The sequence below is a fragment of the Vulpes vulpes genome, chromosome 6 (genome assembly GCF_048418805.1).
Source record: "Vulpes vulpes isolate BD-2025 chromosome 6, VulVul3, whole genome shotgun sequence".
Classification (NCBI taxonomy): domain Eukaryota; kingdom Metazoa; phylum Chordata; class Mammalia; order Carnivora; family Canidae; genus Vulpes; species Vulpes vulpes.
Genome location: NC_132785.1, coordinates 121291549 through 121316905, shown reverse-complemented (window position 1 = coordinate 121316905; position 25357 = coordinate 121291549). Strand labels below are relative to the sequence as shown.

Below are 25357 nucleotides of genomic sequence, written 5' to 3'. Positions count from 1 at the left end.
TTTTTTAATTTGCAGTGTTACAGTGACTGTAAAAACAACCAACATAAAAGTGAGGTTAACACTAGCCAATCCACACAATGCATGCAATATGTTAAGAGCAAATATTGCTTAAGATAAGATCATTTGGTAAGAAAATACAAATCTTTAAAACAGGCTGGCCTTATCACTCAGGCTTAAAAATGTTTAATTATAATTCATGAAAACTCTGGCTTCTGATAAAGACTATTAGCCAAAGAAGTTAATAGCATCGATCACAAACTTCAGTTGACATACTTTACTTGCCAGTTACTTTACTAAATTATTGGAAGGCAAAATTAATATCGTAGCCTCTTTTAAAAGTTTGAAATATATCCTGAGAACTTAAGTAACAAGGAAGTAGGGATGGGGGAAAGACACAGAACGAAATTAACATTAATTGGGTACCTGTTCTGTGTCAGGGCTCCATACATAATACAAGCTTGGGAAATAGGAATTGCTATTTCCATTTTACAGATGAGAAAAGAGAGCATAACAACCATAAATAACATGTTCATGGTCACACAGATAATAAACAGTAGAATAGGCTATAACCTAACCCTGATTGATTCTATTGCCTACAATATTTTTAAAAAAAAATCAGAAGTATCTTAATCCATTTGGTCATCTTAAATTGATAAAAACACCTTAAGAAGTATATATTTATATCACAGCACAGATTGCCTACAATATTTAAAAAAAAATCAGAAGTATCTTAATCCATTTGGTCATCTTAAATTGATAAAAACACCTTAAGAAGTATATATTTATATCACAGCACAGAACGAGAAAGACCAAAACAGCAACAACATAACAGATGGCTTGCCCTCTGGGAGCTTACAATGAAAGAAAATGTTCACTGGCACAGGCAGGTTAAGGAATACTGTGTAGTGATTCATCACTACTTGAGGGAAGGCATCAATAAGTGATATGGGAGCTCAAAGAAGTCTGGGCTCCATGTGGTTTCAGCAGTTAAGAAAGGCTTTACGAAAGATGCAAGATCAGAGCTGGATCCGGGAGATGGAAAATGTTGAACAGGTATAATGAAAGGTCCTCCAGGACAAGAAAAAGCAGAGCTAAGGATGAACACAATGAATACGAATAACAGTGAAGAGGCCAGCAGGACTGCTTCAAAAAGTAAAGGACTGAGTGGAAACAATAATTGGTAGGCAATTACAGATATGTAAGTAAAGACCTACCTAATGAAGCACAGTATACAAACTTAGGGCTCTTTAACAAAATTATCCACATATTTTAAGTACATTCCTAAAATGTATGCCAAAATCGCAAAGAAGACAGAGAACAGGAAAAAGATGATATGATTTTGACGAAGCCACAAGCTGTGACTATTAGGAAAGCTGTTCTGCTTCAGCACTAAATGCCACAGATGGATGTATCAGCATCGTATTTATGCAAAACCACAAATTCATCTGTGTCATGTCTTCAAATACCGTAATGTTCTAAGCTTAATTATGAAAACTGCATTAACAATTGATCTGCCATATTTTAGGGTGAGATAATGAACCATGTAATTTGCTTTGCATTGGATGACAATACTCTACAGATAATGTTTTAGATATTAGATTCAATTTAAATGCTATCAGAACCTCTACTGACATAAAAGCATGTGTGATGAAAACACATTTGCATGAATTCTAATTTAACCTAAGATTCCGAAAGAGTTTTAATATACAAAATAAGAGAACTAGAGAGACAAATCTGACATTCAAAGACAGAGGCGGGGGGAATCTGGATATTAAATATCCCATACAAAGAAAAAGGGGGGATCCCTGGGTGGCGCAGCGGTTTGGCGCCTGCCTTTGGCCCAGGGCGCGATCCTGGAGACCCGGGATCGAGTCCCACGTCGGGCTCCTGGTGCATGGAGCCTGCTTCTCCCTCTGCCTGTGTCTCTGCCTCTCTCTCTCTCTCTCTGTATGACTATCATAAATAAATAAAAAAATTAAAAAAAAAAAAAAAGAAAAGAAAAAGGTAGAGCACTCAAGAATCTGAAAATCAGATGAAAAACAAATAAACAAACAAACCAAGGGGCACCTGTGTGGCTCAACTGGTTGAGCATCTGACTCTTGGTTTCAGCTCAGGTCATGATCTCAGGGTCCTAGGATCAAGCCCCATGAGCTCCATGCTCAGTAGAGTTAGCTTGTCCCTCACTCTGCTCCTTCCCCCCAAACCCTACACATATGCAGCATGTGAGCTCTCTCTCTCTAATAAATAAATAAATAAAACCTTTTTTTAAAAAAAAAAAAAGGAAAAAAATAGAGTACGTTTAAAATGAAAGGCTTAGGAAAAAAAATAAATAAAATAAATAAAATAAAATAAAATAAAAGGCCTAGGGCAGCCTGGGTAGCTCAGTGGTTTAGCGCCACCTTCGGCCCAGGGCGTGATCCTGGAGCCCCCTTCTACCTCTCCCTGTCTCTGCCTCTCTCTCTCTCTCTCTCTCTCTCTCATGAATAAATAAATAAAATATTTTTAAAAAATAATAAATAAATAAAAGGCCTAGTATAAGATAGCAGAAGAGGCTGTAACAGAGACAAAGTCGGGACTCATCTATAAGACAATCCCCACACCCTCCCCAAATCCCTGGGAAGAAAGAACACTTCAGGCAGTGTGCTTTTAGAAGCTGGCCTACAGGTGAAATCCCACTTTCCCCCAGGAGGCGGTGAGGTAGTATAAATACTAAAAACTCTGCTGGAGAACCTATACACAACCAAATTAGTGTTTGCCTTCTTAGTCACCTTCCAAACCTCCTTCAAGGCAGACCAGCCACAAGAAACTAAATATCAGATCTCTTTAAAAAAAAAAAAACTTGTCTAAGAATGAGAGGACCTGGGACACCTGGGTGGCTCAGCAGTTGTTGGGTGCCTGCCTTCAGCTCAGGTCATGATCCTGGGATCCAGGATGGAGTCCCACATCAGGCTCCCTGTGAGGAGCCTGCTTCTCCCTCTGCCTATGTCTCTGCCTCTCTCTCTCTGTCTGTGTCTCTCATGAATAAATAAATAAATCTTTAAAAAAAAAATAAGAATGAGAGGACCCATTTGTCTCTGAAGGGCTTTGTAAATTCCCGAACTAGATAAAACCTATGTTCTGTGTCTGAGAAATACAGACAACTTAGATGACCCGGTTCACTAACAAGAAAAGCAAAATAGAAAACAAATAAGCTCTCCTTAAAAAGAAGCCTTGTCACTGATATCTGAATAAGGTATCTGCTGTCACAAGTAAGTAGAGCAAGACTCTCCATTTCCTAATTGTAAGCCAGAGTTTATGCAAAAGAAGAGAATCCAGTAGGAATAAGTAGGAACTTACTACAAATCATTAACTGCTGTAGGTTTAAAAACTTATCCAAACTCTCGACAATGGTCTATCTACTCCAAACAAAAGAACTCTGGGAAAAGATGGAAGTTTACAACTATTGTTCACCCTACTGAACATGTTAATTACTAAAGAATAAAGTATTCAAATATAACACAATAAAGTATCAAAAAAAAGGTTAAGCATTGAACTATTCTCTGTGTAAACACCAAAAACACATATTGTTAATTCACACATAAATAAAAGTTTTCTTTTAAATAAATGGGGAGAGGGGATCCCTGGGTGGCGCAGCGGTTTGGCGCCTGCCTTTGGCCCAGGGCTCGATCCTGGAGACCCGGGATCGAATCCCACATCAGGCTCCCAGTGCATGGAGCCTGCTTCTCCCTCTGCCTGTGTCTCTGCCTCTCTCTCTCTCCGTGACTATCATAAATAAATAAAATTTTTTTAAAAATTTAAATAAATAAATAAATAAATAAATAAATAAATAAAGAGAAATAATGACAGCATGCTACCAAAGATCACCAAAGTAGGGGAAATAACACCAACATAAGGTCTAATACCCAGAAACATTTTCAAGTGATAGAATTATTAGAGAGAATGGCCTAAATTATAAGCATGCTACAATTCTGACTAAGAAAAGAAACCCAAGAGGCCATGAATAGGCTAAAGAATAATTAGGAGAAGTCATGGAAAGGGAAGTCATGGAGAGGGATTTCTTTTTACAGGACCCTCCACTGAATTACATGGAACTAGAAGTATGACCTATAAATTAGAAAGGAGAGCAAGAAACTTGCCAGCACCTGAAACTGGCAAAACTGACCTAAGCTAAGGAAACAAGGATGATAAATATCTCAGGAGGCAAATAACACCAGTTTCCAAAATCCGTTCTAAAATACAAAAGTGAAAACTAATTTGCCAAAGCGAAAAACATGTGGCTGTAAGTCAAAGAGAAATTTCAAAACAAACATACACAAAATACCTTAGGAAAAAATTCTGCTTCTGAAGTATTTTCACAGATAATTTCATTAATGTTTACTGCATTAGCTTTTAAGAAGCTAAATCCAAAGTTTTTTAAGCAGCTAAGAGAAATTTTATAAATATTTGCAATAACCACTTGGATTAAGCAATTCTGCAGAGCTTGTGAGATCACAGTTGAATAAGAGAGGCTCAATTAAATTTTAAACTCTTTCAGACAAAATTACAAAGCTTACGTAGCAGAAGTAATATAAACAGGCTATGCTGAGCAACAAATTGAACTACTCTATTCGTGTGTGGGTTTTTTCCACTTAGTACATAGCATATAAGTTCATACTCTATGATTAACTTAAAATTAATCACTGAACATTCTTTAAGACTCATCTCAACTTACTGGATCTGTGGGAGAACAACCAAAGCTGGAAAATAAAAAACAAAAAAATAAAATAAAAATAAAAATAAAAAAAATAAAAAAGAACGAGATCCAATTCAAATCCTTAGCTGTTCTGTTCCTCCTCCTCCTTCAAGAAATAGTCTAGAAGTTGGTTGTCTTAATTGATTTCAGTTGTCAAACGTTAAGCCCATACCAAAATCTTAACTTAAAACATAATTACGTGCTGTGCATGCCAAAGTGCTCTGCTCACGCGGTTCACACTACATCTGAACGCCACAGCGCGTTCATCCCTCCTGCCACAGGGAACCAGCAACAAATTCACAGAAAGACTTGGGGCCAGTACCTGAGCAGATACACGGCCCTTTCAATATCGCTGAGGTCTTCATCGACGGTCAATCTTTCTATTTCTTCTGGTGTCTGTCAAGTGTAAAACACAAATTATGCACACACACGTGGGTTAGTCCTGCCCCCCACCCCAGTGACCCTCCGCGAACCCCATATAAGTACAGACTAATGAAAAAGTTTCACAATTAAGCATCATCCTTGAAAACTAATCAAGAGTCTGCGGGCTCCAGGTGCGGACCTCAACCACCGAGGTCTCTAAGGAACCGTTGGGTTGTGGGGTGGAGTTGGGGGGGGGGTTGGGAATTTGGAGTTTGGGGTTTGGGGGTATGGGTTCGTTGCTTTTTTTTTTTTTAACTGTTCTATCTTGAGAATTACAGTGCGGCTTCAGGACACTGCCCAACTCGATTTGACATGCATGCATAAAATACACACGTACTTTGAAAATCCCTAATGCCCCGAGGCTATTTCTCCAGCATTTTCCACCCCCAGGAAATGCTACAAAGGGGATGGAGGCAAACTGCAGCCGGGAGAGAACGAAGAAAGACGAAATGTGGAGTGGGGGAAGGGAAGGGAATAAACTCTGGGGCTGGAAGGAAATCAAAGATTCGCGACGTTGCGGCAGGTGGGAGTGAGAAAAGCTCCAGGGAGCAGCGGAGAGGGCGGCTGGGGGAGGGGGCGGTCGGGAAGCCGGGTTTGCCAGCAGCCCGGGGGGCTGGGGCTGGGATGCAGATGACTCTGCGGGGGGAGGGGAGCCCAGGGAGGGCGGACCGGGGTCCCAGCCGGAGTCCCGGAGGACCGACGTGTGCAGACCCAGGACGGGGGCGGGGGCGGGGGGTCCAGGGGGCTGCCGAGGTCGGCGGCAGGACGCCCGCAGCTCGGGTGCGGGGAGCTGCGCGGAGGGAGGCCCGGCGGAGCTGGGGGAAGGGGATCCCGCGTGGACGCGAGGGGGGCGGGGCCGGGCCTGGCGGGGGGCGCCCGGGACCGCGCTGGGCCGTCCGCTCCGGGGGCGGGCTGGGGCCCGGGGCTCCGAAGGGCCGTCCCCCGGGGATGGGGTCCGGGCTGCGAGCCCCGGCAGCGGCCGGGTCGGGGTGACACTGCGGCCGCAGGGGGACGGGGACCAGCCGCACTCCGAGAGGGTCCCGGGCCGCCCCGGGAAGGGGATGGGGTCGGGGTCGGGGTCGGGTCGGGGCCCCCAAGGGCCGTCCCCCGGGGATGGGGTCCGGGCTGCGAGCCCCGGCAGCGGCCGGGTCGGGGTGACACTGTGACACTGCGGCCGCAGGGGGACCGGGGCCAGCCGCACTCCGAGAGGGTCCCGGGCCGCCCCGGGAAGGGGATGGGGATGGGGTCGGGTCGGGGCCCGGGGCTCCGAAGGGCCGTCCCCCGGGGATGGGGTCCGGGCTGCGAGCCCCGGCAGCGGCCGGGTCGGGGTGACACTGTGACACTGCGGCCGCAGGGGGACGGGGACCAGCCGCACTCCGAGAGGGTCCCGGGCCGCCTCGGGAAGGGGATGGGGTCGGGGTCGGGTCGGGGCCAGTCGCCGGGCGCCCTGCGGGCGGTTCCTCCTCCCGGGGCGCACCTTGAGGCTCCGGCGGACCGGCCTCTCGATGATGGTGAGCTCCTGCAGGTCCTCCATGTAGCCGAACAGGCTGTTTTGACCGAAATCCATCGCGGCAGCGGCAGCGGCGGGCGGCGGCGGATGCATGGACCGCCGGGGCCCCTCGCCGCCCGGGCCGGAGCAGCCCCGCGGCCGCCCCCCGGCAGGACTTTCTCCCGCTCTCGGCCGCGGGAGGCGGGCGGGAGGCTACAGCTGGCGGCGGGAGAAGGAGCGCCGCCGCCGGGGTTGCGGGGGGAAGGGGCGGGGGCGGGGCGGCCCAGGCGGGGGGGCGGGGCGAGGCGCGCGGGCGGGCTGCGGGGGCGGGGCCACGGGCCCGCCTCAGCCCCGCCCCCCGGCGCCGCGCGCACGCGAGCCCGACGCAACTGCCGCGCTGGGCCGTGGCTGCCCCCACCGCCGCGCGTCGCCCTCGGGTCCCCCCTCGCCCCGCCCCCGGCCGAGCGCGCCCCGCCCCTTGGCGCGTGCGCAGAGGCCCCGCCTCCTGCAGCCTGCGGAGGCGGGCTGGGGGCGGGGGCCGGGAGTGGCGAGGCTGAGCCAATGGCTGGAGAAGCAAAGCAGAGGGAGGTGGGCTGCTGTGGTCTTTAACCTGCGGGAGAGACCTTCCGCTAGTTCGCGCGATCGCCCACCCCAGCAGGCCAGCTGTGGGCGTTAGGAGACGTCCCTAACTCAGCTGTGGCCCTGGGGGAGGGATGTGTACCCCAAATCAGCAATTACGACGTGGTGCGTGCGAGCGGGTGATGGGGGCAGGGGTGCAGGGAATGCTGTCCTGGGTGAGGCTAGCACTTGGGGCGGGGCGGCGGCCAGGAAAGGACTCCCAGAGCGGAAGCACCCAATCTTAACCCATCAGTGAGACTTGGCTAGTGAAGTCAGAGGAAGCCCACTTCGAACTGAAATCTGAGCTTGCTTTGACTGTGTGACGTGCAGCTAGGCGTGCAGGGGTGCGGGGAAGCGAGCGCTGGGCAAGGGGCGTGCAAGGGGGGGCTGGTCCTTTTTGGACCAAAAGGACCAAAGCCCTGCTCTGGGCAGCCGCGCTGAGTCGCCTACGTTTGATTTCATGGAAAATAGAAAGCAATGGGAAGGGGACTGGAGCGATTTTTTTTGGATGTCAGGGGCAAAAGTTATGTTGATCATACTCTTCAGCTCCTGCGAGAGCTGTTATTTTATTATTTCCCACTCGTTCCCTCTCTGCAGTCCCATTTCTCTAAGCTGCCATGCGCACCCTCTCTTGTATGTGTAAGCTACGTCCCGGCACATGTGTATATCCTCCAAAGATACTGTTAGTTTCTGTATTATTTTTTTTGTATTATTTTTTAAATGCATGAGAGGTATCGTGCTAAGAACTCATTCTGTTTCTTGTTTTTCCCTTAACTTATATAATCTCTTGGAGATTTATCCATGGGGCTATATATTCTAGATGCTCATTAGTCCTGACCACTAAAAGCAGTTTGTGCATCTAACACATTTTACTTAAAATTCCTTAAAAATGGATAGTTAGGTTGCCAGCAGTTCCTTGTACCACAGACAATACGGGAATGGTACTACACGTGTCCCTGATGGACCATAAGAAAGAAATGGAATTGCCAGGTCTTGGAGTCTACAATGCTTGTTTTCACTCTGCCAAGTTGCTTCGCCCGTTTGCACTCCCACCAGTGGCATATGAAGACGGAGAGGTCCCCGTTTTCCACTTCATATGCTAACATTTGGTATTATCTGGTGTCCTAATTTATAGAAATCTGATATCAGTAATGCAGTATCACATTGTAATTTCTTTTAATTTTTTTATTGATAAGTGATGTGACCCATTTTTTTGTATACTGAAGAACCATTGAAATTTGTTTCCTTCTGTGAATTAACTATTTATGGTGAAAGGGACCATAAGCGAAGGAGGGGGAACTGAGTGGCGAAAAATTAGAGAGGAAGAGAAACCATGAGAAACTTGTAACTCTGGGAATCAAAGGATTTGCCAAGGGGAGGTTGGTGGGGGGATGGGGTAACTGGGTCACGGGCATTAAGGAGGGCACATGATGGGATGAGCACTGGGTGTTATACTATATGTTGGCAAATTGAATTAAAATATAAAATCTTTTTAAAATTGTGTATTTACATTTCTAAAAAAAAAAGAAGAATTAACTATTTGCATCCTCTGCCTATTTTTCTGCCATTATTTTCTGAGTGAATTGAAGGAGTTTCCTATATATTCTAAATACTAATCTCATATCTTGGAAAATGCAAGTATTTCTCCCAATCTTTCAAGCACCGTGATAGCTTGACCTCTGCTTTCCTACAGTATAGGGGAAATCCTTATTCTAATGTAGACAAATGCATCTAATTTTAGCCTGGTGAAGTAGATTTCTTTGGGTCTCATTGAAGAATCTTTTCCTACTCAAAATCTCCTCCTACACTTTCCCATATTTAATAACTTCCTGCTTTTACCTATCACAGGTCTTTTTAAATATTTATTTATTTATTTATTTATGAGAGAGACAGAGAGAGGCAGAGACGTAGGCAGAGGGAGAACCAGGCTTCCTGCAGGGAGCCAGTTGTGACTCGATCCCAGGACCCCAGGATCATGGCTTGAACCAAAAGCAGATGCTCAACCCCTGAGCTGCCCAGGTGCCCTCCACCCCCACAGTTAGGTCTTAATTCATCTGCAGTTCACCTGGCATATGGTATGACCAGGAATACAATATTATGTTCTCTGCATAGTGAGCCAATTTGCCCAGCAGTACCCACCAAATGATCCATCTTTTCCCCACAGATATGTGACAGCGTCTCTGTCCTTTGCCAAGTCTTAATAGATAAATGTCCCTATTTCTGGGCTCTCACTACTGCTCTGTTTATCTAGAGCTCTTCCTATACCAATTCTGCACTGATTTTATTGCTATGCCGTTGTTGTATGTCCTGAAATCTGGTACTGTGAGTGCTCTGCCACTCTGCTCTCTTTTTAATTCAGTATTGCCTCTGAGGTTCAAAGCAAAAATGGTCAGTGGGTTACCCCACAGCTAAAATCCAGGTATTCTTATTTTTGCTCCACATTAAGGAAAAAGTAGAAGATGGTGGAAGCTTGGAGAGATTAGGATGGAGAAGAGGCCGAGACGAGGGGGAGATGGTTTTCCTTAACAATACCCTGAACCTCCCTTTTCTGCCAGTTTCTGAAATTGTTCTCTTTTCCCTTTGGTTTGTAACTGATATTAAATAATATTTTTAAACTTTACCCTGTTTCACCTAAGAAGTATTACCTCATGTCTCTATTTTGCAACACCATGATCTGAGACTTGACAATATTCTTAAATGAAAAGCTGATCGAATCCACAGACATAGCTTTGATGTTAGCTGTTGTTACAGGGCAGGAGACAAGTCAGCTTGGTGACTAGAATCAGTAACTGCTGTGCTTATTACCCAGTGGTAGAAATATCCTGCCCCAGCCTGACTGCCAGGAAACCTTAGTCCTAGTCCCAGCTCTGCCAGTGACATGCAGTGAAGGAGTCTTGGAGCCCTGTTTTTCTGACCTGAACTGCTTTCTTACAACTTATCTCAATATGTCCTAGAAGCAATCCTGCGAAATACAGATGAGCTGCACCATTATTCCAATTTTATAGGTAATGAAATTTAGACTTAGAGAAGCTACATGACTTTAGGCATGAGCACACAGCTAAGAGAAGCTAGACTTATTCATTTCATGTATTCATTCGACAAAAGCACAGTAGTTAAGTGCATGGACTTTGGAGTCCAACTGCCTGGACTGGCTCTGGCCAACTGCCTAGAATCCTGACTCTGCTCCTTCCTACTCTGGGCAAGGTACTTAACAATGCCATCCCCCACTCTATTCATCTCTAAGATCAGAATAACAGTAGTACTCAGCACAAAGTCTTATATGAATTAAATGAGATGTTATGCACACAATGGTTAGAGGAATTCCAAGCACATAGCAAGCATTATTACCATCAGATCAGTTCTCTGTCCCCAGGATCAAAAAAATAATAATAATAAATTGTGTGCTGAATCTGTTGATTCTTGTGGTTGAATCTGTTCAGTCTTGATTCTAGAATTAAATACTCCAAAAGAAGTCCAGGTCCTCATCTCCCCAACCTGCGACTATGGAACCTTACTTGGCAAAAGGGGTTTTTCAATATGTACCTAATGTAAGTATTTTGAGATGGAGAGATTATCTTGGATTATCCAGGTAAACCCAATGCAATCATAAGGGTCCTCATGAGTGAAAGAGGGAGGCAGAAAGGTTGGCATCAGAGTGACATGATACAAGAGAAACTCGACCAGCTGCGGTGAGCTTTGAAAATAGAACCTGAGAGGACAGCCTTTAGAAACTGGAAAAGGAATACAAGAAATAAATAAACTCTCCTAGGATCCTTACATGGGAATGTAGCCCTGATGACACCTTGCTGTTAGCCCACTGAAACCCAGATATAACTTCCAGAAGTTAGATAATAAAGTTACTGTTTGTGTGCTTTTAAGCCACTAGATGGGTGGTAATTTGCTACAAGAGCAAAACTAAAACTATGAAATTATCTATATGACAAAAATGTTTAAGTTAGATGACTACCTCAGACTATCCATAAAAATTAATGTCAGGTGAATTAAAAACCTAAATGCGGCTCTCTGGGCTTGAACCTATAGGTAGTGACGTAGCTAAATTCTCTAAGAAGGTCAGTAAATTCAGGACCCATTAGGGCGTCTTCCTCGGGAAAGTGCTAAAGAAAATAGAAATGAACCAGCACACCAAGTGCTTTCTTTCCTTCTGTGGCAAAACCAAGATGGAGAGATGAGCTGTGAGGATCTGGCAATGTGGTTCCTGCATGAAGACTCTAGTCGGTGGCACATGGACCCTATCACACCTCTTCTACCATCAGAGAGACCTCACCAGTTGCAAGACCAGTTGAAGCTCCACCACTGGAAACGTCGCTAGCCTAAACGAGTTCATTTATGTCACCATGACAACAACAGCAAAATCTAAACATGAAAGACAGACCTTCCAAACTCTTCCAAGAAAATACACGATGATAGTTTTACAACGTCCGAATAGGGAGCGTTTTCTTAAAACAAAAGGCACAGGCTATAAAATACAAGATTGATGAACCTAACTGCTTTAAAATTAAGAACTGGTATTCATCAAAAGACACCACAAAGACAGTGTGACAAGACCATCAGCTGGGAAAAGATAGTCATGGCAAATTCATCAAAGGATTGCTGTCCAGAAAGAAGAACTCCCAAAAAAAAAAAAAAATCAGTAAGAGAAGACAACTAAGTAGGAAAATGGGCAAAATAGGCAAACAGCCACCTTAGAGAAGGGGAATCACCAATAAATCTGTGAAAAGTTCAACCTTATCTTAATAATCAGAGGATGATAAATGGACACACCCATCAAATGGGCGAAAATGTTTAAGTCTGAACTCATCAAGTATTGGAAGGATGTAGAGCAAGAAGAACTCTTGCAGAGCATTGGTGGTCATGCCGATTGGGGTTACCACTTTGGAAACCACATTGGAAAATAACTTGGCATTAACTTCTTGAATGGAACAAATCTCTTCAGAGCATTTACTCTAGCACACCTGCACAAAGAGATCTGCATGAGAAGGTTCACAGCAGTACAAACTGGGACAGCAAAATCCTGGTAGCAACTCAAATGCCTCTCTACAGGAGAATAAATCAATTATATTATACTCAAATCGATGGAAAACTATGATGGTGAAAATGAACCACAGGTACATAATTCAATAAAGATAAATCTCATGAATGTGTTGAACAATAAATGCAAAGTTACCTACAGCATGAAACTCTTTTTTTTTAAAGATTTTTTTCTTTATTTATTTATGATAGTCACACACAGAGAGAGAGAGAGAGAGAGAGGCAGAGACACAGGCAGAGGGAGAAGCAGGCTCCATGAACCGGGAGCCCGACGTGGGACTCGATCCCGGGTCTCCAGGATCGCGCCCTGGGCCAAAGGCAGGCGCCAAACCACTGAGCCACCCAGGGATCCCTACAGTATGAAACTCTTACATAATGTTCAAAAACAGTAATACACAATATCCCTATGTAGTTAAAATGACCAAGAAAAGAAAAGGAAATGACCAACACAAAAATGTAGTGTATTGTTGGAGTGCCTGGGGGGCTCAGTCGGTTAAGCATCCGACTCTTGCTTTCCACTCAGGTCATGATCTCAGGGTTGTGAGATCGAGCCCCATGTCAGGCTCTGCACTCAGCATGGAGGCTGCTTGAGATTCTCTCTCTCTCTTTTTCCTTCTACCCCCCCCCCCCCGCTCATTCTCTCTCTCTTTTTCAAACAAATAAAATATTTAAGAAAAAAAAAACATGAAAAACATAGTGTACCATTAATCACAGCCAGAGTGATCCTATGAACATGAAAGTCAGACTCAGTCACTTCATGCTGTCAACAACAGGGCTTCTCAACCTTGTGACTCCATGGGCCCTGGCAATTCTTAGTTGGGGAAGGGGAGAGAAATGCTGTCTTGTGCAGGGTAGGATATTTAGCAACACCCCTGGCCCCTACTCACTGGATGCCAGCATCCTATCCTGACCTTTCCTCACCTACCCCCGGCCCAAGTGAAAAATAGAAATGTCTTCAGACATTGCCAAATGTCCACTGAGAGCAAAATGCCCTTTCCTCCCAGTTGAGAACCACTGCTCTAAACTCTGTAATAACTCCCCATCTCACACAGAGGATATCCGCCCCCCGGCCCCTCTCACCTCTCTCGCCTCATCCTCCCATTTTCTCCCCCACCCCTGCTGCTCTTGTCAGGCACACTGGCCTCCTTGCTAGTCCTCAAAACACTCGAGGTCTGATCCGAGTCAGAGCCACGGAGCCTGCAATTCCCTCTGCCTGGAATGTTCTTCCATCGTATTGTCAGGTAACTCCCGCGATCACATCCTTCAGGATGTTCCTCAAGTGTCACCTTCTTGGTAAGGCCAGCTCCGGATGCCTTTTATGAAATTAAAATCACACTATATTAGTCTGCTCGGGCTGCCATCACAAAATAGCACAGATTCAGTGACTTAAGCAATGGAGATTTATTGTCTCACAGTTCTGGAGGCTGGAATTCCAAGATCAAGGTGTAGACAGGGCTGGTTTCTCCTGATGCTGGCAGGTGGCTGCCCTCCTGCTATGTCCTCACATGGTCTTTCCTTTCTGTGTGCATCCCTGGTGTCTCTCTGTGTGTCCAAATATCCTCTATTATTTTTTAACATTTTTAAAATTTACTCATGAAAGACACAGGGAGTGAGGCAGAGACATAGGCAGAGGGAGAAGCAGGCTCCCTGTGGGAAGCCCAATGTGGGACTCGATCCCAGGACCCCAGGATCATGACCTGAGCCAAAGGCAAATGCTCAACCATTGAGCCACTCAGGTGTCCCCCCAATTTTTTCTTTTTATAAGGACACCAGTCATCTCGGATTAGATCCCACCCTAACTTAAGCATCTCTAATAGCCCTGTGTCCAAATACAGTCCCATGGTGAGGACCTGGGGGTGACGGCTTCAACATATGAATGGGGGGGGGACACCATTCAGCACATAACACCTCCCAGCACCACCAACAGCACTTATTAGTCTAACATTCTGAATATTTCACCTAATCATCTCAGTTATAGTCGTTTTTCTCCTCCAATCCTCCATTCAGACGTTGGGTTCCACAAAGGCAGAGATTTTTGTCTATTTTATTCACCCCCACCCCCACCCCCACCGCCTTCCCAGTGCCTAGAATCATGCCTGGTGCCTAACAGGTGCTCATTAGTTATTTGTTAAAGTAATGAATCGGCAGAAAGTAATGAATAATGGAGTAATGAATCTCCACTAACTGGCTGTCAACTTGGTGAAATCACTTAACTTCTCTGGGCCTCAGCTCCCTCCAATGAATGAGGGAGTTAGGCCAGCTGATACGGAATGAGAATGCTGCTCTAGTTGAATCTTAGTGCCAACTTAGCCCAGATTCTCTAGAAAAGTCTGAGGGCACGCTAGAGCTCTAACACTTCCATAAGAGGTAAGATCCCAGGGCAGCCAGAGTGAGGGACAGTGAGGTGAGGTAGGACAGAAGGGGAAGCAAATACAAGGACTACCAGGTGGGCCTCCAACCCAGGCAGCGGCCCAGCCAGGTCCCATACAGGACATCTCCACGCAGGCTGTGAGGAAGCCCAGGCTTGGGAACCAGTAAGGCTTCCTCTTGCCTTTTGCTTCCCACTGGTCAAAGTTGGCTCCTGGGGAGTCAACTCTCTTGCACTTTAATGGTCTCAGCGGGTTCCTTCAGCAGCCTCTGGGGAAGCCGGAGCCCAAGCCCTCAGGAGGAAGGCTTTAGCCCAGTCAGGAAATGGGGCAGGTGTCTGAAGGGGCCAGCCTGAGGCTGCAAGGGAAAGAGAAAGGAGGGTAACCAATCCTTGGTCCCCAGGGCTCAGCAAGTGCCTCAGCGCCTAGGAGACAAGGGAGACAGGAGGGCCAAGGGAAGGAATAAGTGAAGAGGGAAACAGCTGGAGTGTGTGGCACAGAGGCAGGAGAGAGCTAGTGGGGAGCTCTAATGAGCCCCAACAGTTGAGGCAGGAGCTCAGAAGAGCACAGTCTGGCTGGCAGGGCCCTTGGGTGAGCCCCTGAGTCCAGGAGCTGGATGGAATTGGTCCTTTGAAGTCCTGATGGGGACCCCAAGGCCCCAGCAGCCCAGCTTCATGGAACTGTTCTGATGGGGTCTTTGAAGAAGGGCACCCAGACTCATCATCTACAGGGTCAGACGCCAGGTGTCTGTAGTGACAGAGGGACTCTGATGTCCGGAGCAGGGAGCCCTTTGGCTCAGCAGGCAGGGAGCTACTACCTTAGCAATGGGATCTGGCCCCCAGCCTCCCCCCAGTCCTCCTCCCTAGCCTCTGCAGCCCCTCTCCTGACCATCACTTCACAAATCATTCCTAAACTCCAGCTGCCCCCTCAGCTGTCTCTGGAGGGAAAGAGGGCGTTCACTGCCACCGCTCCCTTCCTCAGGGAGGGGGTGTTTTTCCTCATGTGTGGGCCGTGTGTGTTGGGTTGTGTCCCAACTCGAGGGCAGATTCCTCCCTCCAGAGGTGATGATACACGCTGAGAGCAGATTGCACATTTGTCTCCTGGGAGGCAGTGGGCGAGGGAAGCAGAACTCAGTGTGTGAGCGTGGGGGGGGAGTGTCTGCAGAACTGCGATGGGGTGATGGGCCCAGAAAGCAGGGAGCTGATGCTGCTGGCTGTCTATAGAGGCAGCAGGAGGCTGATTATAGGGCTGGGTCCTACGGCCCTGGATGTGGGTGCAAGAAGCTGTGTATGCACTTGACTGTCAAGGTGGGAGTGATGGTTACCCTGGTGACCAGGCTAGGAAGTGGGTTGGCCTTGAAGGCAGAAATGCTGGAGAGAAAATATAATAAAGCACCAGTTAGGGCTCTTCTCTCTTTTCTTTTTCTTGATTGGAGCACCAATTAGATGGAGCCTTAGCATCATAAGTGAAGAACAACTTTCAGTGGTTGGGCCCACCATACCCTCTTCTGGTTCTCTGTGAACACACCCCCTCCACACAGACCCGGATCCTGGTCCTAACTAGCCCTGGGACATGGGGCAAATCACTTCCTCTCCAGGCCTCACTCAGACCAGGCAGTCTCCAATATCCCTTGGTGCTCTGATTCCTGGACTCCATCTCCAGACATCTTGATTCAGCAGGGCTGGGGCCATGCCTAGGAATCTGGATTTTGGCCATACCCCCAGGTACACTACACCTGCAGTTCAGAACCACTGCCACTCAGTGTTTTTCAACGTGGGAAACACGGCATTTCTCAACATGGGTGTTTCTCCCACAGGTGTGGGAATCAGACAGACCCAGATTCCCACCTTAGCTCAGCCCATCTGAACCTGTCTCCTTGCCTCTTTGATGGGGGAAGGACACAGTGTTATGCTGAGAATCAGCTGAGACGCAGCTGGAATGTATATAGCACAGTGCCTGGCACACGATGAGGAGCCAATGAGTGGTAGGCTTTTCACTTTTCATTTTATCCGAATATGCAGTGTCTCTAGTGTCCTCTCCCCTGCCCTGGAAGCCCCCTTCCATCTGCTTGTTCTTCTCCAGCCAAATCTCACTACCAGGATACTGATCCTACAGAAGCAAGGACTCATCAGGTGAGGACCCAGGCAGAGGAGGAGGAGGAGGAGGAGGAGGAGGAGACATACACTCACAGCTGGGGCGCTCACACCCAGTCCCAGCTCTGGCTCATCTGTTGCCATGATGACCTGTGCTTACCAACCTCTGTGGGGTCCAATGACTTCCTCCAGCACCTGGGGGCTCCGGCTGGGAACCGTCATTTCACCAAGGTGCCAGGAGATGGGAGGGCCCCACGCCCACCCCATCCCCACCACCACATTGTCATTTGAGGATAGACTGATAACTAGGACTTAGCCAAATTTCACTTTAAAGCCCTGGGACCTAACACAATGCCTGGCATACAGTACACACTCGACAACTAGTGGTTGAATGAATAAATAAATGCGATATAAATCTGATTCTCTTGACTATCAGCAATGAGCTTCATTTCGGAGATAGGCAAAATAAAACTAGGACCTCAGGTGTCTGCCATTTGGGGTCTTCCCCTCTATCCCTTTGGGAAAACTACATCACCACCTCTCTCTGTGGCGTTTATTTGCCTTGGCATCAAAACGTGAATAGGCATGAAAGCCCAGGGCACACAGGTACAATCACCAGCCCCTCAAAGTTTGGAAGAAGCATTGACTCAACAAATTTGTTCACAACCGTGTGACAATCAGCTGGGGTGAGGCTGTAATACACAGCACAGTGGTTATTAATAGATCAAATTCTATACACCACGAAAATTCATCTTTCCTTTGCAGGGACTTGCTTCCCCCAACTATGAATTTTTCATGTCCCATCCATTTCTGTCCTCCTCTCTCTTGAGGACCTCTTCTCTCTAGCAAAGGACAGAATTGATTAAACAAATCTGCTCAGTATTGCAGCTGATGAACAAAACTCATATAAGAAAAAGAGATTAAAATTCTTGGCTCAGAAGTTCTTTTTAAAAATTATCTGAGACCAATATTTCTATTGTGTCTGCCGTTAATAGACAATTGTGAGATAACAGAGAATATATACCTTGGTCTCTCTGCCCCTGGTTCCTGGCATAGAGTTTCTAAAAGCTTTGTAAATTCCTAGGTGATTAGAGCACGAGGAGCTTCTTTTGTTCTATTGAGGAGACTCTGGGAGCGCTCATGGAGGGGAGCTGGTCCCCAGGAACAACAAGCCATGGACAGAAGCTTGGAATTTTTAGCCCCACCCTCCAGAGAGGGAAGAAGGATAGAAATGGAGTTTACAATTGACCTTGCCTAAGGAAGAAAACATCTCTAAGATCCCAACAGCAGGGAGTTCGGAGAGCTTCCAGCTTGGTGAACAGGTGGGAGGTGTGGGAAGGGAGGCATAGCCAGACAGAGCCTAGAAGCTCTAAGCCCCCGTCCATATACCTTGCTCTACTCATCTCTCCCACCTGGCTGTTGGTCTGTATCCTTTATCACATGCTTTTACGAGAAACCCATAAACAGAAGTAAACTTTTTTTCCTGAGTTCTGTGACTCTCTCCAGCAAATTACTTGAACCTGAAGAGGGGCTTGTGGGAACCTCTGATTTGTAGCTGATTGATCAGAAGCTCAGTGACAACTCAGATTTGGGATTGCCATCTGAATGAGGAACAGTCTTGTGGGATGGGACAAGATCTGATGCTGCCTCCAGTTAGATGGTGTCAGAACTGAGTTAATTTGTAGGACACCCAGCTGGTGTCATGGAGAATTGCTTGGCGGACATGTAAGGGAAGCCCCTCACCTCCACCGTTGTAACTGGGTTCTAGATTAATTTCAATAATTGAGCTTTGGTTAGTGAGGCCCGTGCTTAATATGACATCTGTTCATTCATCAACCAAATATTTATTGAGTACTTACTATATGCCAGGTAGGGCCAGCTTCATGGGCCTACAGCCTGGACAGTCTCATAGAGAGGGCCTGGAACACAGGTGGGCCCCTGACTTGAGGTTCGTGCTCTCCTGTCACGTTCTTGAAGTCCTTAACTTAATCCTTGAACCTGTGTTTTGTAAGCCAAGTCCAATGGGACACTAGAGCACGCACACAAGCAGAGCAGATTAGCACAATATGTCTATGAAGGCGAGCTTCCCTCATTCATTAGTTTCTGAGGTTGGGATTCTATGTTTGTTAGCACAAAATGTTGTCTTGTTTTGTAATTTGGGTTTCAAAGCAATGAAGGGAAGCAGTGCCAGCCAGTTGCTTCCAGCCTCACCATTCTCTGTTAGCATATACCTGGCCACATTACACATTTGTTCCCGGGCTACATTGTTGTTGTTTTTGTTTTTGTTTTTTAAGATTTTACTTATTTATCCACAAGAGACCCAGAGAAAGAGGCAGAGACATAGGCAGAAGGAGGAGAAGCAGGCTCCATGCAGGGAGCCCAATGTAGGACTCAATCCCAGGACACTAGGATCACACTAGGCTACGTTTTTACCTTGGATTTATTCATCGATTCCTTCAACAACAGAGTTGAAAGCTGGTTTGGGTTCCTGTCCCACATGCTGGGCCCTGTTGTATAAAGGAAGTGACTCCTTTATTCAACCCCAATATGAAACTTGTTTGATCTAATAAGAACATGGATAAAGCATCACCATACTCGCCTAGCACCATGTTTGGCGCTAAGAGAAGAAAAGGGGTGCAAAATGATGAAGCCTCTGCCTGTATGAGCTTACGATCTAAGAAGAGAAAGATATGCAAGCTGTTCACAAGTACAAGTTCATGTAATGACCATGACAGTGCTTTAAAACCAAAACTGGGGGATCCCTGGGTGGCTCAGCGGTTTGGCACCTGCCTTTGGCCCAGGGCGTGATCCTGGAGTCCCGAGATAAAGTCCCACATCGGGGTCCCTGCACAGAGCCTGCTTCTCCCTCTGCCTGTGTCTCTGCCCCTCTGTGTGTGTGTGTGTGTGTGTGTGTGTGTGTGTGTGTGTGTGTGTGATGAATAAATAAATAAAATCTTTTAAAATAATAATTTAAAAAAAATAAAACCAAAACTGATAGTAGTTACTCAAGAGCTTAAAAAAATAGCTATTTCCAAAGCAAATCTTTATACTTCTCATTCCTTTCCCTTAAAAGGACAGGGAGGAGAGGGAGTAACACTCAAGAGGATTGTATCAATGAAACTTCAGCCATCAAAGGTATTCCTTGAATTATTTCGGGAGGCAGGAATGCAAGTATCCCCAGCTGAGAGAGAAGGGAGAGTGGGGATAGCCGGAACACAAGCCATGGGAGTAGGAAGACTTTTAAAGACAGTGGATGCTCGGGACTCCTGGGTGGCTCAGGGGTTGAGCATCTGCCTTCAGCTCAGGGCGTGATCCCAGGATCCAGGATCAAGTCCCACATCAGGCTCCCTGTGGGGAGTCTGCTTTTCCCTCTACCTGTCTCTGCCTCTCTGTCGTGGGTCTCTCATGAAAAGTAAATAAATCTTAAAAAAAAATAAAGACAGTGATGTTCAGTATTCAATGTTGAGTTGTTGGCATTGCTGAGTTGGAAAGACCCCTTCTCTGCCAATAAATCTTAAATAAAATCTGCCCCACTGACAAAGGCACTGTGTCCCATGAGTGGGACTTCTTCACCATGAAGAATGACATTCATTTTTGCATCTCCCAGTGTGTCTGACACTTGGCAAAAAATTGATGAGCATTTACTATAAGAGAGAACACATAGGCATGTTTAATGAATGGACACAAATGAAAGAATGAATAATGGTCCACTAGCACAAAGGTCTCTCTAGACCTCACATCTAGGTGCAAGTTGGAGATAAAGAGTGCACAATGAGGTGCTTCCAGAGGGTGTGGGTTGGATGAGGAGGCGAAGCTGGGCTTTTGTTCATTTATACTCGGAGCCCCAGCTATAAATAGATGCTGTGGCCCAAGAGACTCAAAGCACCTCGGTAGTAAGCCTATGTCAGAATGGCTCACATTCAGGATAAAATGGATTCGGCTGATATCAAATGCTTCTACACAATTTCTCAGCAAGACCGTGCAAGGATCTGTAACGCTGCGCACTGCGATAGCATTTGTCTTGGCAAACAGAGCGAGGCAGTCCGTTGCCACCTGTTTGCAACAATACTCACTAATGCTCATTCCTGACTCATGCTGGCTCACTGTTTCATAAGAGGGGGCAGCTCCGTTTCTCTCCCTGTGTCACCACAATAATTATTGAGAACAATAATTTGAACAATGAGAACTTACAATTCTCCGGTAACAGGCAAAAGTACCATTGTTTACAGCAAAATAATCTCCCAAGTATTGGGTAATGGAAACCATTATGTTTTGCTTCAGTGTGCAGGGCGAGTGTGAACCTTGGCTGTGAATGGAATTGGAATCACTCACTCATTCATTCGTGTATGCATTCATTCACTTAGCAACACCAATAGATTACCAGTGATGCGGCCGGCCGGGTGCCCTGTGGGGTCTAGAGCCTGGCTTTATTCCCTCTCACATCTTGACCCAGAGGTAGGGTCTGCCAAAACAATGACCACCTGATGCTGGGCTCTAGTGATAACACGTGTCACAGACACCCAAGATCATTCTGGCCATCATGTTTGAGGAATCGCACTATATATAGCGGTTCAAGTTTCACACGAGAAACCTCCTGATCTGGGTCTGAGTCCTAATCCTAGCCAAGGGATCTGGGACTTCTCCTCTCTGAACCTCTATTGCAGAAGGTAAAATAGAAATAAAGTACGTCCTTGAAGATAATTTGAGCAAGAGAAAATAGGGGGGGGGACTGTTGGATTTAGAAACTAAGGCAGTTCTTAGGAATAGCTACTCTCTGCTACTCCAGGTAAATTGTTTTAACTCACAGCATAGCACGCATTAAATGGTAAACATAAGCAGGTAAGATTAGCTTCCCTTAAAATTAGCTCCAGACCCATGAAACAATTTCAGAAACACTACGACCTTTCAAACTCTTCGTTAGGTGACTGCATTGCAAAGGAATCTAGAGAAGAAAACAACACACGCACAAAACGCCCATCTACGTTCAGCAGTGACTACACAGCTACTGATACACACGAGCCCAGACACAAACAAAATCTACTTAACAGTTTCTAGTTTGTTGCTAAGAAACCATAACCGCCTGGTATGAGTGTATGACCACTCTGTGTCTTGTGTCAACTCATTATGCCCACATAATTGGAGTGAACGTCACATTGGAGAATGGAATGTGGCAATGCATTTTCATCACCTATAGTTTGCCTACTATTGTCCCAAGGCCTAAGAAATCTTTTCCAGAACCAATAAAAGAAAAGAGAGGTCAAGGAAGAATCGGGATCATGTGGGGAAAGGACAAAATATTCTTCACATGACAATCTACAAATGCCTACCAACTGGGTGGCAGCAGGTCACCTCTCTTTCCCTTTCAAATACTGTGCTATCATGCTGGTCGAGCATGGTCACCTATGGCTTGACACCATTATGTCAGTGGACCAGAAGAGTGAGGGGCAACATTCCCCTGGCTGTGGTCATGTCACCCTAAGCCACTCCCTCTCCCGGTCATTGGAGAATGAAGCCTGATGTGTACATGATGCATTATCCTCCCCAGGAGTAAGAGGGTCAAAGGTGATTGGTGCTTCCTCTTGTGGCTCTGCCCCACCAGCCAGCCTGCCAGGTGGCCAGGCATCCATTAGCCCGTCAGTGGCTGCAGTTTCTTAGAATTCCACAACCACCCTGAGCCCCCAAACACACAAGATGGTTTCTTTCTGAGTTTCTAGAGGAAATTTCCTAAATTGCTTCTCTTAGGAAAGCCAATGGTCCTTCAGATAACTCGACATCAGTCATTCACTCCCTCCATGGTTTTAAATTCCCTTACCCTGTTTCACTGGTCCATCAATTTTTTAAAACGTTGATCCAAGCAATGGTATATGAGCAGTGACAAGAGCACAGAAGACATGTAAGTTAGCAGATGACAATCCAGTATGGGGAACAACACAATTAATAGAACACATGGGGTTGTAGGGCCCCCAGATTAGGCACCTATTCCTGAAGCGGACAGGTATGTGTGTGGCAGAGAAGGGACCCTTGAAAAGGTGACAACTAAAGACTCAAACTGTGGCTTCTCCACACAAGAACAGACTTGGCCTCACTGACCTTTGCATCGACCCCTGCCTAGCACAGAGCCTCACTCTCCGTGGACATGGACTAGCCATGGTCTCGGACTATCACCCACTCACGCATCACAGGTGACCCCTCACTATCCCAGCCACTGCTTCTACCCCTCTCTAGCCTGCTCATTTCTGGAGCCTGGGGAAAGTTCGTTTATGCTTGTTTAACTTTGATTTAACAATATTATAAAAATCAAATAAAAGCAGCTTCCAGGCTCTCACTATATCTTGGAAGAGGAGCTCTTCCACTGTGGGTTTAAGCAGAGACTGACACCCTGGGGCCCACTGTAGGCATCAACGCCCTGGGGCTCCTCAGACCAAGCCTTCCTTTCCAGCACCTGCTGGGGGTTCAGGCCAGTCCAGGGGCAGACGGCAGGGTGTTAGCTACGGGTGCTCACCATGTCCATTGTCAAAGCAATGGGGCTCCTCTCATGGCTGTGTCGGCACAATGGGTTTCACGGTGGGGAGGGGACAGAGGGTAAGAGTAGTTTTCCAGAAAGGCAATGTAAGTGGCAATTAAATAAAATTAATTAAGTCAGAAAAAAGGGAAAAACACCTACTTTATATGTGAGCTACATTTTTTAATACAGCCCTTTTTAAGATAGACCTGATGCTAGAAGCAAAACATACGATGACTGGGTTTGAAAATTGTTTGTTATCAATATCTAATTTATAGAGCTGTATCACCTGCACTCTTCAGAGCCCCATCTGCGGCAGGTCAGCTGTGCACCTCGGATTTTAATCTTCCTTAATCACTGTTTCCATCCCTTTGCCTTTCTATTAAGAACTTGAGCCGATGCCTAAGTACCACAGAGGCCAGTCCACTGTCTTGGCCCCCATATTTTTTATGGCAGGTCCCTCCCAATTGAGCCTCCTGCTCTCACCAGGGTCGTTGCCTCTGCTTGTGCTAGACACCGTGTTCATCCCTGCCTCCGTGCACTTGGCTATGCTGTTCCCCCACCATGAATGCTTTTCCCTTTGCCCCATTAATAGCAACTTACCTTGCCCTGCAAAGTTCAGTTTATGTCTGTTTTCCTCCTGGAACTATCTCAGATAGCCCTAATGCTCCTCCCCTCCTCAGTGTGCGTCCTCCCATTACGTATGCCCGAGCTCTGTTCCAGTCCCCTGCACTCCCGTGTTTTTTGTCTCTGTTCCGGCTGTGGAAGGCAACATAGTGTAACAGGAAGTTCACCGGGTTGAAATTGAGCCTCAGCTCTGCCAGAACCAGCTGTGTGACTTTGGGCGAGTTACTTAACCTCTCTGGGCCTCCCTTTTCCTCATCTATAAGAAAACGACAACAACACCTACTTTGCAGGATAGTGGTGCATATTGAGGGACCTGGCAAACGGTGACCACCGCTGACCTTACTGACCTCGGAGGCCTCCCTCTTCTGGCCTTTCTCTGAAGGGGGTGATTAAAGAGAGCTGGCTGGTGCACACTGAGGGCTCAGTCAGGCCTGAGCCCCCAACTCTTGGTTTCTGCTCTGGGTCATGAGACTGAGCCCCACTTCAGGCTCTGCACTGAGCATGGAGTCTACTTAAGACTCTCTCTCTGCCCCTCCCGCTGCTCTCTCTCTCTCTCTCTCTCTCTCTTTCTCTCTTCCAGCAAGGGCAGGAAGGCAGACTTCCTGCTGATCCAGATCCTGTCTGAACATGCACACCCCTACCCCCTCCTCTCCCCCTCCCCCCACCTCTCCCCTTCTCCCACCTTTCCCCTCCTCTCCCTCTTCTCCCTCCTCTCCCTCCTCCCCCTCCTTCCTCCTCCTCCCCCTCCTCCCCTCCTCCACCACCCACTCCCCTCCTCTCCCTCCTCCTTCCTCCTCCTCCCCCTCCTCTCCCTCCTCCCCCTCCTACTTCCTCCTCCCTCCTCTCCCTTCCCCCTCTTTTTCCTCCTTCCCCCTCCTCCCCCTCCTTCCTCCTCCGACCCCTCCTCTCCCTCCTCCCCCTCCTACTTCCTCCTCCCTCCTCTCCCTTCCCCCCTCTTTTTCCTCCTCCCCCCTCCTCTCCCTCCTCCCCTCCTCTCCCTCCTCCCCCCCTCCTCCCTCTTCCATCCCCCTCCTCACCCTCCCGCCCACTCGGGGAAATGCCACTCACCACTGTTGGCTCGTCACATAAATTGTGCATTTTGATCCAGGAGTGTTATTTACCTCCCGCTTCGGGCCTCCATCTGGGCGTTTCACATAAACGTGTCTTCAAGCAACTCCACGCTGCAGGGACTGGCTCGGATCCACTTCCTTGTAGCTTTGATCAAAAGCGGCTTGGACCGCCTCCCCATCCTCACCGCGCTTTTGCTGGCCCTTTGCTCCTGCCCCCCCCCCCCCCCAGGATTAAATCATTGACCCTGGGAAAAGCCCTCAGGACAATTCTGTGTGCTGGGAACAGCCCCCGCCCCCCCCTCCCCCGCCTGATGTTACTACTACCTCCAAAGCACAGCGCGATTCCTGTATTAAATTCTCCTGAAATTACCCAAATTGACTCTGCTTC

General features: G+C 47.1%; 1 protein-coding gene across 4 annotated transcripts in view; it reads right to left on the bottom strand.

The window, feature by feature from the left end:
• The window catches only part of PPP4R4 (protein phosphatase 4 regulatory subunit 4), a 118525-nt gene extending 93466 nt beyond the window's left edge, over positions 1-25059 (bottom strand). For 2 of the 4 annotated variants that reach the window (XM_025982539.2, XM_025982540.2), the window contains exons 1-2: positions 6633-6881; positions 5055-5128 (exon numbers count right to left, since the gene is read on the bottom strand). In XM_025982539.2, the coding sequence (XP_025838324.2) occupies positions 5055-5128; positions 6633-6758 (200 nt within the window). In that variant the 5' untranslated portion in view covers positions 6759-6881. Of the gene's footprint in view, positions 1-5054; positions 5129-6632; positions 6882-24967 lie in introns of those variants that run through there. The other 2 variants (XM_072762230.1, XM_025982541.2) reach the window with 2 other exon arrangements.
• Between the last annotated feature and the right edge of the window lie 298 nt (positions 25060-25357).